This window comes from Nelumbo nucifera, chromosome 8 (assembly GCF_055504915.1).
Source record: "Nelumbo nucifera cultivar China Antique chromosome 8, China Antique-T2T, whole genome shotgun sequence".
NCBI lineage: Eukaryota > Viridiplantae > Streptophyta > Magnoliopsida > Proteales > Nelumbonaceae > Nelumbo > Nelumbo nucifera.
The window spans coordinates 12303632-12321214 of NC_142656.1; the positions used below are offsets into that span (position 1 = coordinate 12303632).

Consider the following 17583-nt stretch of genomic DNA (forward strand, 5'->3'; position numbering starts at 1 on the left):
AATGCATGAAGGTTACTATAAAATATAAATTACCAAAAAAGAAAAGCAAATGAGAGAGACGCACAAACCAAACACCGAGGTTATCTTTCAAACCAAACACAGCATTAGGGATATATGGATCTGGGGTTTTTGTACAATGGATGATAAAGAGGTGCCTCAGGTCAAAAACAAGGTTTTGGAAGGAAAAGGAGGCAGAAGTTTAGGATTACCGTGAAACAAACGAAGCTAGGGAAGGATAGTCATTTGTCCTGTGTAGGATTACAAAGAAATGACCTTTAAATTTTAACAGAATCCAAACACCACCAACAAAATACGACAAAAAAAAAAGTCTTATTGATAAAGCTACAAATGGTCAGAATGCACATTTCCAATATCAAAAACTTGGACCCCATGTGCTGACCCACATGGCCACAACTACCTTTTAATTGTAAGCTGAAGAGCAAGATTACATAAAAATTATACATTCACAGAACTGGGCATCTATCTAATATTAAGATGCTGCCTAGCTACAGGGAATTTACACATGATAACTCAAAAACCTCTACTTCTGGAGGTATCTTGTCTCCAATCCGTACTGTTCTGTGCAGCTCCAAAGCTGGGTGGTGCCCCATAAAACTGGCCTTCAACCAGCTGCCCAGCAAAATGCAAGGGTTGTACCGTGCCAGTGCCTTGGACAGAAAGGCCCTGGGATCCAACCCACCACACCCCTTGCTGCCGCATGGGAGCAGGAGATTGCTGGGCTTGGCCTTGCATCATGTTCATCGGGGGCTGTAGAGGCTGCGTAGGCATTTGTGGTGCCACAAGCAGTCCCATAGGCCGAGAGGGCTGAACGGAAGCCTGCTTAGATTGCATCAACACTTGGTTTACCATATGTGGAGGCATCAGTGGCTGCTGGAAGTTGTTCACTGGTTGTGCCACTGGGGAAGGCAGCTGCTGCTGTTGTAGGGATTGTGGCTGCCATTCAGGGATGTCGTCATCATCATTCCAAGGCTGAACCTCAATCCCTGAATGACTGTCCACCCAATTGCCAGAGTTGGCACCTAGTGCGGTCTGGCCATAATTGTGTACCAGTTCTCTCATTTGCTCAACTGGACGAGGTACAGGTTGAGAGGGGGCAAGGAAGGCGGCCATGCCAGAGCCACGTGAAAGTTTGGGAACCGAAGAGGCTGTTACGTTTGTGCCTCTAACGAAATCAAATTCTGGGAGGTCATCCTCGTCCCTGGGAGCTGCCGGGCCAAAGCCGGGCGGTACATCGTCAATGGGTTCATCATCAGGTGGAGGCTCAGGATCAGTGGGAGGTGGTCCCAAAGGTAATGGAGGTGTTGAAGTTGCATTGGTATTGCCATTTGCATTAGCATCCTTATCTTGTCTCCTTAAAGCGTATTGCTGCTTTTTTGAACTGTGTTTGTGATGGGAAGATGAATTGGGTGATATAGAAGAAGTTAAATGAGCCTTCTTCCATACTACCACCCCAATTAGGCTATTATCTGTACTACAAAGTGCCTCTGCTTGGTCCTTCGGCAAGAGATTGCCAAGAATTTCAACCATTCTTGTGTGAGGTGGGCAGAAGTATAGTTCAACACCAGGTAGCTCGGCAAACCCCACTCTTTCGTCCATAACATACGAATCAACCACCTGTAAAAAGCAGACAAATAAACAAAGATTTAGGATTAGATCAAAGATAAAACTTAGCAGCAGGGCAGAAAGAAAAAATATATATATATATATATGATTAGTCATCACCTCAGAAAGATTTGCACGCCCACTCTGAGAGGAACCCTCCTTCCAACAAAATTGGACGATCTGCAGAGGATGGAAACTTCATGAATAATGGCCATGATGGAAACAGATTCATCCTTCAAAAGTACACAAAAAATATCACAAAATGCAGACTTCTGGAACACCCCCTGGCCCACACACACAAGCGTTTCCTTAGCTCCCTTGACATTTCTGGAACACCCCGAGTCCCCCCAAGAGTCCTAATGTTCCCAATCTATATGGACATAATAGTATTACATGCCAGTTCTGAAAAAGTGAAAATCATATCCCCGTTTCTACAGGCCAAACACCTAAACCATTTACTATAAAAATTATGTGCGCCCCCATAAACTAAGAATCACCACCCATTTATATGATTGAGTTTTGCTTGTAGGATATAGGCATATGTTCCTCTATATCCGCATCTAAAATCCACCACAGAGATACGGGAATGAATTTTTTGCAGGAAATCGCTGGCAACAGCTTTCTGAAATTGTAATATTTTGTTCTTTTAAGGTTTATAGTTCTATACACAAAGGGCCAACGATGCTTCAATATTTTTTTTAGCTTTCGACCAAGATAAAATACTGAGAAATTTAACAAAGGAAACAATTAACTGACATGATATACAAAATTAATCAAAATAATGAAAAGTGAGGACTATGAGATACCATAATTGCACGACTCCGGGACATATGGAGACCTTGGAGGAATTTCTCAAATGCATTGAGTCTGACCCTCCCCTTGATCTCAAGAAAGTTAGGCCACTCCTTTGTAGATGTTTTTTCACCACTGTAACAAAATCAGATCAGAAAGTACCAATTAAATGGTTTTTTTCACAGATAAAACCATAATCTAGAGTAGAAAACAAGCAAGACAAGCAAAAAATTTAAACAAAGATAAGACTTGCACCTTTTAAAGAAGCCAATAACTGTGACCAAGGTTGAGATATTCAACTGAAGTGTACCTTCCCAGATATGCTCGCCCTTAGATGCAGAACCAGGAGGGGAGGCTCCCATGTCTATTAGAATGTCATTGGATTTCACATTACTATCTGTTCTTTTGTATTTTGCATCCATTTTCTCCAATTTACTTGGGGTAGTATCTACAGGATCTACTGAACCAAGATCTGAAGAATCCAATTTGGTGCCAACATCAGGACACCTCTTCTCACCTGAGATAGTTGCATCCTGTCCAGAAGCTACTGGTAAATTTTCAGATGGTGGTTCTGAATCAAGAGATTCCATGAATTCATCTAGGGAGACTATTGGGGGAAGAAACTCTGAATCCCTCAATTCATCCACCATGAACCCTTGCATATAATCAGTTCCATCGTGCTGAATAGCACTTGTGTTACTTGGTGGAGTTTTGTCTTCTAAGATATTCTTCTCAGGCTTAACAGCCATTTCAGATGTTTCAGTAGCACTAGGTTTAGATGGAAGCTGAGCATTCATTTCAATGGTTTTGGGTTGAATTTGAGAAAGTGAACTTGCCCCAACAGCAACCTCAACTGAAACACTATCATCTTGTTCAAATTCCACTTGAAACTCACCTTTATGTGTTTTCCTCACCAATCGTCTAATGTCGACTTCTGTATCTGGCAAAACTACCATCTGTGCAAGCTCTTCTGCTTTGGCAAGTCTCCACTGAGATAGCTCTTTTGAAGCAAGTTCCTCTGCAGTCATAGAACAGAGACGTTCTGGGGTAATTTCTCCAGACATCACTTTTTCTCTCAGCTCTGGATTATTACGATCTTTCAAATTGAATAAAAGAGACCTGCCCTTCTCCTTGTACTTCTTATTAACACCTCCAAATAATTTGAAGAGCTCAGCTTCAATTTTGAAGGCCAATGTTTGTAGAGTTTCACATGCTTGTTCTACCCCATCTCTACATGCTTCCTCATGTTCTAATTTGGGTCTTTTGGCAGGATGGCATTCATCTGTTTCAGCAACTTCTACTTTTAGGTCTGTTGCCCAGCAAAGCCCATTTCCCTGTAAAAGCTCGTCTTTGATGAGAAAACTGTTGATGAATGAAGCATCTTCTTCAGGAAAGACCTGCTTCAATTGGAATTCTTGTCCATCAACCTTCCAGGTCTTTGATGCATTTTCATTAGACAAAACTTCTTGAGCAGAAGTTTGACCATCATTGGGTTCATGAGCAGAACTGAGATCTTGTAGAGGAAGGGTCTCCAAATGCCTTTCAGGTACATGACCTGATGCCATATCCACAGTTGCTGAAACAGACTCAGCTGGCTGAGAATCTTCATGGACCTGCCTTGGAACATCTGCAGCTTCATTCTGTGAAGTCTTTCCCTCATCTGACAGTTTATTCTGCTGCTGAGAAACCAAGGCCAAGGCAGTGGTTAATGATTCTCTCAACTTTGACCTGACTGATTCAAATGACTCAGTTTGGGCCTTTGGAGATGGTTCCATCTGAGCTGTTCGCTTGTTTGGTAATGACAAATGTTGTGACCCTGCTTTAGTGGGCAGAGTCTCTATTCGTACAGTTTGCTTTGATATTGAGAATTGGCGTGTCATCAGGTTGCTGGGCATGGGCTCCATTTGTGCTGGCTGCTTGTTAGCTAATAAATGTGGTGAGCCCAGGTAAGTGGACCTTGGTTCCATTTGAGCTGTTTGCTTGCCAGGTGTTGGTAACTGTTGTGGTGCCACATTGCTGGGTATGGGTTCCACATTGCTGTAGCCCTGGACTATTGGACATGATCAAAACACCTACCAGCAACACAATGTATGTACATATGAATATCAAGTTCACTTAGTACAGTTGCAAAGATAATAGGTAAGAAGTGTCCCCAGCTCACACCAACAATACCATGAAGGCCCGTATGAAGAAGGATTAAGATGTTTCTGAACAGGTTCTTCCAAGACCTACATTGCAGAAAGATCAATGCAGAAAATAGGTTAGCCTCCTGAAACACAAAGGTAACTAGAAAACACAACTTCACCTCCAAAATCAAGTTTTCAGAACAGAGATTAAACTGGTACAATGGTTAAGCAGTAGGCACATTACATGGCATTTATAGGGAAGTTAAAGGAAGAAAGATTTACAAGAAACCAATTAAAAAAACATCATTCTCTAAAAAAAATATCTTCTTGGACAGTACTTACCAAATATGTAAAAATTTTAATCCAAACCATCCATCACATGGGGACATTGTGGAGTGGTGGCTTGCACTTTTCTCCAGTCCACACCAGCCTCATATCTCACCACCTTGTTTCAGAATTCCCCCAAGTAACATTATCCATCAAATGTAATGATTTTTTCATTTACAAAAGGTCCATTAAGAAGTGCTTAGTCTTCATATACACAGCTATGATTTTTAGACTGAAATTTGCGACGTTAAATTGAGGAAGGAGAGAGTAATTCCCATGAAAAGATTTCGGGTCATTTAAACTTTTCTATACCATATGACACAAGGGTGAAATGTCCTAATGGGATGAAGCGCCTCTGATGTAGGACAAGTAGGGTATCCTGCAACTTTCAGATCTGGTAGTGGGCCTTGTAGAGTGAAAGAAGATTGGGTGATCAATTATGAAGAATAGAAATGAAAAGATAAACAGCATGCTGTCCACCAAAGAAGAGGAGATTAGAAAAAAGAGAAGCTTTACCGTTGTGAGCAAAAAGATAGATCACTTAGAAGAAGAAACAAGTGTAAAAGAGGAAAAATGGAAAAATACTAAGCTACAACCAGAATTCACTAAACCAAACTTTCATTCATCACTCATCAGACATACTCTTCTAAATTTCAACTACCACCACTCTTTATAGACTCGGCATAGGGCTCAGATCTTCCTTTAAAGCTCCAAACTCAACTAGAGAACAAACCCATAAGCAACCCATGGGGTCATTTAAACTTCTTCCAATCCTGAACCTCTTGCTTCACTTAAGCTACAAGCATCTTGGTCCAGTTCTTCTTTCTTGGACATCCATCTTATTCTTCCAGTTTCCTCTTGCTATGATTACAGTTTTCCTTATATCTTTCTCTTTTTTTTTTTGATAATTGAAAGAATTTTATTAATCTCAAAGGATAAAAAAGTACAGCTTTCCTATTCACTAGAACAAGTTACAAGGTAGCACAAAAAAAAGATCTTCCCTAGAAACCCCAAGTTTGGCCAAAGAATCAGCCATAGTATTTTCTGACCTGTTCACCCATTTAACATCAACTCTCATATTATTGGTTAGCCACTTCCCCCTTTTGAGGAGGTCTCTGCATTCCCAAATGGCAGCATCAGTGTTAGACAGCCAGCCTATTACCACTTAAGAATCCCCTTCTATCAGCAGATGTTCCACCCCAAGCTGGTTGACAATCTGAATCCCTTGTACAGCAGCTAGTACTTCTGCCCTTGTAGAATCTCCCACTGGTCCTTAGAAGAAATAAATAATGTTGCTGCCCTTGTTCCTCATCACACCCCCTATACCTGAGGCCCAGGGTTACCTTGGTTGCTCCTATCAAAGTTTAATTTGACATCTTCTGGAGGAGGTTGCCATTCTATCACACTTCTATTCTTCTTAGTGGAGGTTAGCCACTGCTGACCAGTTCCTCTAAAGGTAATCAAATAAGAAATCAGCAAACATACCCAAGGTCTTCAGCCAATGGATTGCTCTTGTCAAAATACAGTCCTTCACTTCAGCCAAGCTTCTTTCCTTCTCTAGGTATACTCTAGCATTCCTTTCCTCCCAAATAGTCAATGAAGTAGCTGCCTTGAGACATTTCCACATGGCTTTACCTCTTCTCGTACGCCACCCAAAAAATAGATGGATTAAATAGCAAACTTACATCAGATGGCTGAATCCACATAAAACCGAATAAACTAAAGCTCCAGCTCCATAAAGCTGCAGCAAGGGAACAAGATATCAATAAATGGAAACAGTCCTCATTATGGACCTTACACAAGAAACACCAGTTCGGAGAGAGACAAAGAAGAGGTCTCTTTTTTTGCATGTTTTCCAAAGTACTGATTTTCCCATAGTAAACTTCCCAACAGAGTACAGCAATTTTGGGGGAATAGGGCTTACCCAAACTTCTTTAACAGGAAAAACTCAAGGGTTGGGGCTAGAACTTAGGGATTTTAGAAAAGAAGCACAGGTAAAGATACCTTTAGGCAGGGGAGTCCAAACTCTGTGATCAAGTCTTGTAGGGTCCAAATAAACTGACTCAAGTAAATAAAGCAACTCAATAACACAAGTTAACTCATCATCCCTTAATCCCCTACAAAAGCTAAAGTTCCAATTTAAAGACAAGGGAAGAAACGGATCCAGAAGACACTTTGAAATTGGCTCATTTTTGTAAAGGGAAAGGGAGTATAAGGAAGGAAAACGATATTTGAGGGGTTGATTACCCACCCAAACATACTACCAAAACCGAAAAGAATTACCAGAGCAAGCATCAGACTTGATAAACCTAAGGAAGGAAAGGAGGATATCATGTATAGCCTTCCAAGGTGTTGTGAGGGTAACCCAACAAGATATCCCAGCACCCCAACCATCTCTCTCTCTTGAATCCATCTTCATAACCACTTCCCTAGGAGGGTTTCATTCTTTTGCACTAAGTTCCCTATCCCCAAGCCCCCTTCTTCCTTAGATTTAGTGACTATCTCCCATCTAAGTAGATGATCCTTCTTCACATCTCCTGGTTCCCACAAGAAATCCCTCATTACCTTCTCCAAATTCTTAGCCTCCCTTGTGGGAATCCTAAGGACTGAAAGGTAATAAGTTGGAAGGTTGGCGAGTGTGGCCCTAATCAGTCACCCTACCCCCTATAGAGATATAACTCTTTTTCCAGGCTGCCAAGTATTTAGCAAATTTCTCCATAATATGGGACCAAAAACTACTCTCTTTAGAGTTTGCACCTAAGGGGAGACCTAAGTAAGTCAAAGGCCAAGAGGAGATGGCACAACCTAAGCACCCTGCAATAGACTCTACCTCCAAATCCTCCAAGTTTCTACCAGCCACACAACTTTTATCCAAATTTATCCTCAAGTTGGAAGCATGTTCAAAATCTCTTATTAAGCTCTTGAGGTTGTCCACCTTACTTAAATCATTCCCTTCACAGAAGATAACAATATCATCAGCGAACTAAAGGTGGGCTACCAGTATGCCTCTTCTCCCTAATCTCCATCCCTTTATTAGGTCCTCAACTGCTTTGGAAATCAATCTATTGAACACATCAGCAACAAGTGTAAAGAGGAAAGGAGAGAGTGAGTCACCTTGCCTTAGGCCTCTATTGGCTGGAAAGAAGTCCTTCACCACACCATTAACTAAGACTAAGTAGTGGCAAGAATTTAGACAGCCACTTATCCAGTTACACCATTTGTTCTCAAAGCCACGCCTTCATAACACCTCTAATAAGAAACTCCAATCCACTAAGTCATAAGCCTTTTCCGAATCTAGTTTGCTAACAAAACCTTTTTTTGCTAGATCTCCTCTTCTCCTCCACACTCCCATTTGCAATCAAGATCTGATCTGTAATTTGCCTATCTTGTACAAAATCTCCTTTTCCTTACATCTTTCCCTTTTGTAGCTTCATTTTCCTCTTTTGACATCTCCCCTCTTTGACTGTTATGCAAGCTTTCACAAGGTGCTTAGAGAATCCCTTTAAAATTTAAGAGATTAAAACCTACCCTTCTCCTTCTCTTCCTTCAAGGAAAGAAACCAATTGCTTTCTTCCTTGCCTGAAAAATTCAAGCAATGCAATGAAATTACCTCTACCATTCCTCCTCCAATCCTTCTCTCTACTTTGTATGTTCTTCCTTACCTCCTTGAAACTCTTCCAATCCAAACTTTTATCCTTGTGCAAGGTGTCATCAACAAAGTTCTGGTATCAAGCAACAAACTCAAAACCTACCAAAAAAACCCACAACTTCTTTAACTCCCAAATCTCAAAGATACCTCCCCACCTACTTTGACCTCTTCAAATAAGAGAATTTTTTGCTTCAAAATTCACTAACCTCCTCATGGATGAAAATTCTCTTTCTCCATTGATGATATCCTTACTGGTTTCATCCTTCACACTTCACTACATCAGATTTACAAGATACAGGATTGCAAACTAGATTTTCTATTCTCAATAGACAACACTATTATCAATTAATTAAAACACAACTCCCAAAGTAATAATATAATGGTGATCGTGATTCTTGATATCTTTCTTCCAAAACATTTTTATTTCCTTCCTCAATATGGTGAAAATATTCATCAACACTGCTAGAGGCTGGAGAGAAGTCTTGGAAACGAACAGAAAAGGCAAAGGGGTAAAGAGTGCAGAACTGCTAAGACATTATGGAGGGGGGGTCAAGCAATGCAGATAGCTCCATTTTTCCCAATCCCGGATTGGGAAGTGGAGTTTAGTTCACTGTTGTTAAGTAATAGCTCCATTTTTCCCAATCCAGGTTCACCGGACAACAGATGGTGGAGAGGAAACAAGGACGGGAACTTCTTGGCAAAATCCTATTCCCTCCATTTGTTGGCCATGATTCAAACGAAGTTCCATGGAAATGGATCTAGAGGGCAAGTGTCCCATTCAAAGTAGTATTTTTCATTTGAGCAACTAGTCTAAATAAAATCCAAACCATTGACAATCTCATGGCTAGAGCGATGTTGGTGTTGAATCAATGCACCTCATGCGAGAGTTTGCCAACCATTTATTACTTCATTTCCCATCTGCAACTATTCTCTACTTGGCTAGAGCGATGTAATTTTTTTTTTTTTTTTGGATCAGTATTGGCCTGTAATTTATTCAGCAATAGATTATATCTATGGCATTCTCCCCCCCCCCCCCCCAGTAATCTATTGGATCTTGTGGAGTGAGAGGAATAGTTGGATTTCTAAAGGCATGTCCTCCCACTGGAATTGGTGATAGGCAGAGCTAAGAGGTATTTCATCAAATGTGCTAGCCTCAAGAAGGATTTCACTGGCCTCTCTTTTCAATTATTTTGTGACCAATGGGGGGGTCAAAGTATTGGGACAAATAGTCCTTCTGATCGTATCTTTTGATTGTAAATTCCTTCCATGACTCTGGTGTCCATAGATAATATTGTTGGACCCTTTTCATCTCGAAGGGGTTAGCTTTGTATTTAACAGGAATTTCCCTTTTATCATTAATACAATCATTTTATTTTACCTTTCAAGAGAACACAAAAGAGAAAGAAACGTTTGAAGAGTCACCTCCATGTAATTAACAAGATTCAAGAAAAAGGAATTTGTAATATCTTTAAAAGAGATAATAACCCAATGCCCTGCATATTCTAATTCTTGGTTCTTGGAAGATTTTAAATACTTCAAGAATCAAACTAAACATTCTGTATGAAACAATCAATTATTACACGCACCAAGCACCAAATGAGCTATAAAATCTAAGCAAATAAAGTGATAAACCTGAGACACAAGCTACCACTAATAAAAATGTGAAATTTAGTTATACACCTAGAGATAAATTCAATGCTTTAAAAGCGCACAAGGGGCTTTTCACACCCAAGGCACAAGACGAGACACGAAAAAAAATTCAAAAAATATGCAAGAAATGCAAAAAAAAAATATTAAAATAGTATTAATTCAAAAAATACAAACTTAAATTGTAAAAGAAATTAAATGTTTTAAAAAGCCTATTGGAGCAAATTAAAATACATAAACTAACATACTAAACATATTCAATGCATGGTCCCGAATCCTTATCTTTTAGGATTAGAAATCAAATGTTGTTTGATGAAGAATGTCTTTATTAAGAAGGACAAGTGAACAACACTTGCTCACTCACCAATGCTCTAAGTGCCCCCCCTGCTAGTCTTACACTGTTACCTCATCCTTCTTAATACAAGGCATTCTTCATCAGACAACATTTTATTCCTGACCCTAAAATATAATGAATTATAACTAAAATTACAAAACCAATTTCCTTATATAAGAACCATGAATTTAGGACCCCAGCATTGACTTGTTTGAGCTTGCCTCAAGGGTCTTGGTCAGGGGGCCAAGGGCAAAGTCCCCACTCCCCAGGCCAACCACTTTGCTTCAAAAGCTACACAAATGAGCTGAGGTGCAAGCACACTAGGCACGCACCCTTTCAAAGGGGCTGCACTTGGGCCTGAGAAGGGGAACACCTTCTCACCTCTAAAAATCCTTATTTTTTATAATGAGAAAACAATAGATGAAAAATGGGATACTCTTTTCCCATGTGCAGCAATCAACTGGGCTGAAACTCGCCACATGAAAAAGGCTGAACCCTGGAGAAAAATTCAGACTCCATTCCAGCTGTCACTGAGTTATATGTGGAAAAATAAATAAATAGTAAATAAAATAATATCATAAATGGAATCAACCTTTTTATCTACACAGCACCCTAGAACTATCCCTGTGGGCAGATGTGAGATGATACAGACAAGGTAAAACTCATGTTTAAGTTAACCAATGTTCAATAAAAGCTATAAGCTCAGATGAAGCAATTACATTGAAGGCAGCTATCCAATTCTGGCCCCTAACATCCAGCACATTTTGCACTAACTAGCCGTTCTTAGACACTTCATTGTTCTCAGGCTTGTCAACCTGAGATTTTACCAAGGCATTAAGCAATGGCTCCTAGATGAAACTATTATTACCAAGAAAAGTGGAACTATTACATACGTAATAGCTCACACTTTCGTGAAATGTTATATAAGTTCACATAGAGAGGTTCGCCCAGGCTACAGAACCTGAGGTTAACTACTCAGCCTAAAGAATAGTGCTACGAAGATAGAAATCTGAAGTTAGCTACTCAGCCTAAAGAATAGTGCTACGAAGATAGAAATCTGAAGTCTGGAATCGATAACCTAGTCTTAACGGCAACCAGAAACGCACAGCTGAATTCAATCATCCTGAATGATTAAAATCTTTCTAGGAAAGCAGGACCAAGGTTCCTCACACAGAGGAATAACAAATCGGTATAAACACATCCGAAAGTATAAAAAGAACAAATTGCACAAGCCGCAACGATCAATAGAACTTCGTTTAATTTATTCTACTGAACAGAACAATCAAGCGCACTGACTGAACCCACCTACAAAACGAATGGAGAGAGAGAAAGAGAGAGAGAGAACTAAAATCACTATACAGAAATAACCCAAAAAGGACAAAATTATCAGAGAGCTCTACAGAAGCGAAAACCCTAACCCCAACCATACAAGCTATCCTCATGTAACGGAAGAAAAAAAAAATCAATTATTCAAGTAAAAACACTTGTTTCGCTAACCTGCCTTCATATTCAGTCCTCCTTTCTATAATTTCCTGGAATCAAGCTAGCACGCAGTCACGAATGCTCAGAACTTTAACAGATAACTAAACAAAACAAAGTAAATAGAGAGCAGAACTCACCGAAGCACTAAATGAAACCCTAATAAACCAGAGTTTTAACAAAAAGATTCAAAATTTAAGGCACAAGAAAACAGAAAGAAGGAAAACAGAGACAATTTAATGGGAAAATGCTGTACAGAAAAAACGCACCACTAAATGAACAATGGCGCCTCGAGGAACAATGAACAGAGAACAAGTACCAATAGCAGAAGAAGAGAAACGAACAGGTTGAGATTCCACAAGCCTTGAATAACAACCCCCAATTGCTCAGATTTCAGAGAGACAGGAGAAATTCAACGTCGCCTGTTTGTGTTCACATTACATGTAATGTAAGCTCAAATCTACTCCAAAACGAGAAAAGAGAGAGTAGGGCAAAGTTTTGCTTATATACGATTTGGCTTTACTTGTTATCACTTGCGAAATTACCGGATTACCCTGCCTGTCTAGAGGATCAAATCATCGAATTAATTGATTGACGTGTCACGCTGTTTTAGCCCTTTCTGTAACCCCAGTTGTCGACGTGGCAATAAACCTTGAATGGATTGACGTGTCATGCCAATGAAACTCCCCAACTGCCCAAGTTTTTCCCTTATCAAATGAGTCCTCCATTAATTCCTACAGCACATCCCTGTCATGTATTGAGAACATCTCCCGATGATAATACCATAAGTAATGATGTTACCATCAAGATATGTTTTGGGACGTTACGGGGGAGCATTCTTGTAGGGTATGATTTGAACTCTGTTTTCCCGAATTTGTTACTCGCACCAACCTCACCTCACACTGGAGTTCAAATCAGTCTCCACAATGTCTCATAGCACATCCCCGTCATGTATTAAGGACATCTCCTGATGTACCAAAAATGGTGATGTCATCATTGGAAGATGTTTCCAATACATGTGTTGTGAGAAGTTGTGGGGGGCTGATTTGATCTCCTCACACCCGTAACATTTCTCGTATTTATATGTTTATATATGTTGTCAACTATAATAAAATCAGTTCTAATTAAATAATTCTGGCTTAAATTCGATTTGACTTGATTTTTATCAAGTTAAAATCTTTCTATAAAAAAAAAAAAGATTTGTATCAAGTTAGAATATTCAAGCTCAACCAATAAAAAGTTAGGGTTTTCGAGTGAACTCAAATTAATTAAATTGAGCTCGAAACAAGAAATAAAATTTAAAATGAACTCAAACTCAAATCTAATAATATTTTAATCAAACCAAACCAAAACATGCAAAAGATTGACTTTGGCTCTGTTCGATTGCACCCTTATTCATGGATCCGGATTTATTCCTCACCGAATGTGTCCCACACCAACTTCATAGTACTTATAGTCGCACATCAGGAATATCTTCTATACTTGTATAATGTCATTCATACAAGAATATTCTCAATGCATGACTGCAAAGTATTATGAAATCGGTGTGAAGAATAAACCCAAATACCTTTTCCTTGGTCATTCCAATTCTAGGAAAGTGCCACGTGTTATATTACAATAACCACCCACCAAATCAATGATAAAATGGAGGGAGCCACAGATCTTTTCAATGGCCAAAGAAATCACAAAATGTTAATGCAGCACCTTGTCATATGTGTTCTAACTAAAAAAAGACCATCATCATCCAAGCCTTATCCCAATTACATGGGCTCTCTTATACTTAATGTCATATCTACTGTTAGATTATTAGCGTTCGAATCATTTATTATTTATTACTAATTCTGCCCAAGAAAGGATTATCATCACTGTCATCATCCAAACCTTATCCAACCCATATAGGGATCCTGTTTTGACATTCCTTTTTGTTTATTGTCGTATCCATTGTAAAATTATTCACGCTTAAATCATTTATTACCAATCCGAACAATGTCCTTAAACTTGCAAAATCACTTCTTCTTATGGGTGTTATAAAAGGTCTTCCGTGCACAGCGCACATTACTGAATCATCTGTCTACTTTCTTTAGTTTTGTCACCTTTTGGAGTTACTTAGGTTTGCTCACATGACTTTATTTTTTAGTTTATCCATTTGTATTTTTTTTTTCATTCATCCAATCGCATATATTTTTTTGGATATGTTGTTTCATAATTGTTGAACACTCCAATCTATATGGCATAACTAGTTCTACAATTCTTTCATAGAATTTTTATTTTAACACAAGAATTACTCACCAATCATATAAGGTTTCAAACACACCCATCCATTGTGCTTGTCTTGCTCTAATTCTACGAGCAATATCCTCCTCGATCTCTCCCTTGTTATGAAGTATTGAACCAAAGTGCCAAAACAATGTCATATTGAGTTTTCTCTTGGTTTTTAATCCTGAGCAAGATTTAGTTGAATGCTTTAGTTGTTCATCAGGTTGTGGAACCAATGATAAGGTTCCACGCCCGTCTTAAATACATGGGGCCCGTATCTTTTATAGTGGGGCCCATGAATTTATTATTGGCATAGAACCTCATCATTGATTCCACAGCCCGTTGAACAGCGAAAGCGTCAGCTAATTCAAATTCTTTAATCCTAGACCCTAATTTACACTCCTATTATTAAATTTACATGTCATATATAATGTTTTAGTTTGATTGACCATAGACTTCTTCTTCAATATATCTAGTCAATTCATTTATGATCAGTGCAAATAAATAAGGAAAAGACCCATCATAACGGTAAAATCTTATGCCTATATACTCATTCTAAATAGGTGTATATACCTATTTGCAATCCCTTTCTTTTTCAAAATCCACCATATTGTCTCTCTAGAAATTCTACCATATGTTTTCTCTAGATTAATGAATGACATATAAAGATCTCTAGCTCCGATAGTCAATCTCATGGCATAAACCCAAATTGATCATTTAATATATTTGTTTCGTGTCATAACATTTATTCAATTATTCTCTTCTAAAGTGAATAATGTTGTTAATGATTTTAATCTCCAAATAGCTACTACAATTTTACATATCACCTTTGCACCAAATCACCCTTTCTCCCTTCATCTTACAGTGTTTCTTTCATTAAACTATTTAGTTTAGTTATTGCCTCACACATACCTTTCCACGCTTGTACTAGAATACCACCAAGTCCTAACATTTTTCCTTTTCTTCATCTTATTTAGTGTCTCTTTCATTTAAGTAGTCCTAATCTTATTAAAGTACAAGTTATTTTGGATTTCAAGTTTCAAAGAATTAATGTGTGGGTGTGTGTGATTCTAAGGAATGACACACATACAAACTATTTTAGGCATCAACATTTTAGCTAAGCCATCTCCAAGAAAGGTATTTTCCTCTTAATATGGCCACTTGTCCTAAACCACTTTATTTAGCATATTAGTGTCCCTAAAAACCAATACATATCAACTGATACATTTAGATATTTTTATCCTTGTTTTGTTTATTTAATAATTTTTTAAAATAGCTATCTTCATTTTTTAATGCATTTAAAATGCATGATTTAAATCTTTGTATTTTCTTTTTCTCATTTTTGTTAATTCATAAATTCCTTTTTAATGCCTAATTTATGATAGAGCTTACCATATGCATTAAATTTAACTCCACCTACTTTCTTTTTAACTCCATGTAAAAGGAGCCACATCTTGTGTTTTTTTAGATAGGGTAAATTTCTTAAACTACCCTTATGGTTTAGCTAATTGACTAAGTGTACTCTTACTGTTGGAAAAATGACTAACACTACCCTTACTGTTTCTGACAATTGACTAACTCTACCCTTGTTGTTAACGTCCGTTAATGCTCCGTCACAATCTATGCACATGTGGTCCCACGTGACCTATACATTTTTTTAAAACCCAATATTGCCCTCGTACCCTGAGCCCCCACTCTCTCTCTTCTAAGACTTCCCCCTTCACCACAGTCTCTCTCTCCCCTCCGCCCCTCTGTTTTTGTTTGAAGAGGGCTCATCGTCGCCGCTGGAGCGAGAAGGGGGTGTCGCTAGTTCGCTATTGTGTGCAGTTGTATCTTCACCTCCGCCTCTATCTCTCTTTGGTCTCTCTCTCTCTCTCCATTCTCAACCTCCCATCTCTCTCTCCCCTTTGCCCCTTTGTTTTTGTTCGAAGAGGGCTCATCGCCACCGTTGGAGCGAGAAGGGGGTGCCGTTGGTTCGCCGTTGTGTGTAGTTGTGTCTTCACCTCCGCCTCTGTCCCTCTCAAGACGCCATTAATGAAGAACTTAAGGTGGGCCAAGTACAGGAGCTCGATGCACATGTTGATGAAAGCTCCGATTGCAACCACACAAAGCTCTGTGTACTTGAGCCTCCCGTCGAATCCCGGTACAGGGTTCCAAACCCTAACCCTGAACCCTTTTGGGTTCTTTATGTACCTCGGCATCGAGCTCCATATGTGCTAGATCCCATCCAGAAGAAACAACGTCCCTAACAGAACGTAACCCTTGAATGATCCCATCTCTCCAACTCACCCACTTCAACCACTGATAAACTTTGATCTCTAAGCTTCTTTATTCTTCTTTCCTACTCGTGATGGAAGATCCACAACCCTATTTTCTATAGCCCAACTGCCGACGTCTATTTCTTGGAGTGTTAATCCAAATTTTCCTGTTACAACGACAAGGATTTCAAAATTTATGCTCTCTATTTAAAATCATAAGTGACCGAAATTTTCAAGAATCGAACTTCTACCTTAGATTTTAAATCGAACATAGGAACAAAAATTCGAAAATCCTTTTTCTCTATTTTCTAGTTTTTTTTTGTCATGAATACTTTGACCTCATTAATTTTTCTATTTGAACGCCGAAGAAATCACCGAAAAAACAATGTCTTTCCCCTTTCCTCTGTTTTATTTTGAAAATTTAAAGAAGAATAAAGGATATAATAGTTTTTTTTGCCTTTCTATTAACGGACATTAACAACAGGGGTAGAGTTAATCAATTGTTAGAAACATTAAGGATAGTGTTAGTCAATTTTCAAAGAGTAAGGGTACATTTAGTCAATTAGCTAAGCCATAAGGATAGTTTAAGAAATTTACCCTTTTAGCTTAAACTTAGCATGGTAATAACACCTACCTTGAAAAATTAGTGTGTTGTGTTAAATACAAAAAAAAAAAAAAAAAAAACTTATCATGGTCATGGCTTAAAATGAGTGTATCGAGGTCATATCGATACTTTTTTTTTTCAAAACTGGTTCAGGGGGCTGATTTAAGGCTCCTCCACCCCCTGAAACAGTCAGAACCCAAATACACCCCCTGTAGGGGCGTATCGGGGAACTCCTAAAATGATACGTATCGGCCCGATACGTGTCGATACTTTGAACCTTGATCATGGTAATGATGTCAAAGTTCGAAGTATCAACACATATTGGCCCGTATCGCCCGATACGTATTGTTCTGGGACCCCTCCGATACGCCCGCCCCTACAGTTGGTGTATCGGGGGTCTAACCGGTTCAGGGGGTGAAGGAGACCTAAACCAGCCCCCTTGAACCGGTTGCAAAAAAAATAAAAATGCAGTATCAATTTGCCTGATA

The 17583-nt window shown here is 39.0% G+C and overlaps 1 protein-coding gene across 2 annotated transcripts; it reads right to left on the reverse strand.

The window, feature by feature from the left end:
* Positions 1-311: 311 nt before the first annotated feature.
* Positions 312-12466, reverse strand: LOC104592288 (uncharacterized). 2 transcript variants are annotated; one of them, XM_010251577.3, is made up of 6 exons: positions 12247-12466; positions 4588-4643; positions 2671-4487; positions 2430-2550; positions 1744-1803; positions 312-1635 (listed from the first exon to the last, which is right to left on the reverse strand). In XM_010251577.3, the coding sequence occupies exons 3-6, from the start codon at positions 4380-4382 to the stop codon at positions 532-534; spliced, it is 2997 nt and encodes a 998-aa protein (XP_010249879.1). In that variant the 5' UTR covers positions 4383-4487; positions 4588-4643; positions 12247-12466; the 3' UTR covers positions 312-531. The 2 variants fall into 2 exon arrangements, with proteins under 2 accessions (XP_010249879.1, XP_010249878.1); XM_010251576.3 differs by having other exon boundaries at positions 2671-4643.
* Between the last annotated feature and the right edge of the window lie 5117 nt (positions 12467-17583).

Bases quoted from the DNA above. Each gene is read 5' to 3' on its own strand.
- LOC104592288 (XM_010251577.3), bottom strand. From the start codon at position 4,382: ATGGAACCAAGGTCCACTTACCTGGGCTCACCACATTTATTAGCTAAC. The intron at 1,804-2,429 runs GTATCTCATAGT...CATCCTCTGCAG, and splicing joins CCCGGAGTCGTGCAATTATG to ATCGTCCAATTTTGTTGGAA. The intron at 1,636-1,743 runs GTGATGACTAAT...TGCTTTTTACAG, and splicing joins GGCGTGCAAATCTTTCTGAG to GTGGTTGATTCGTATGTTAT.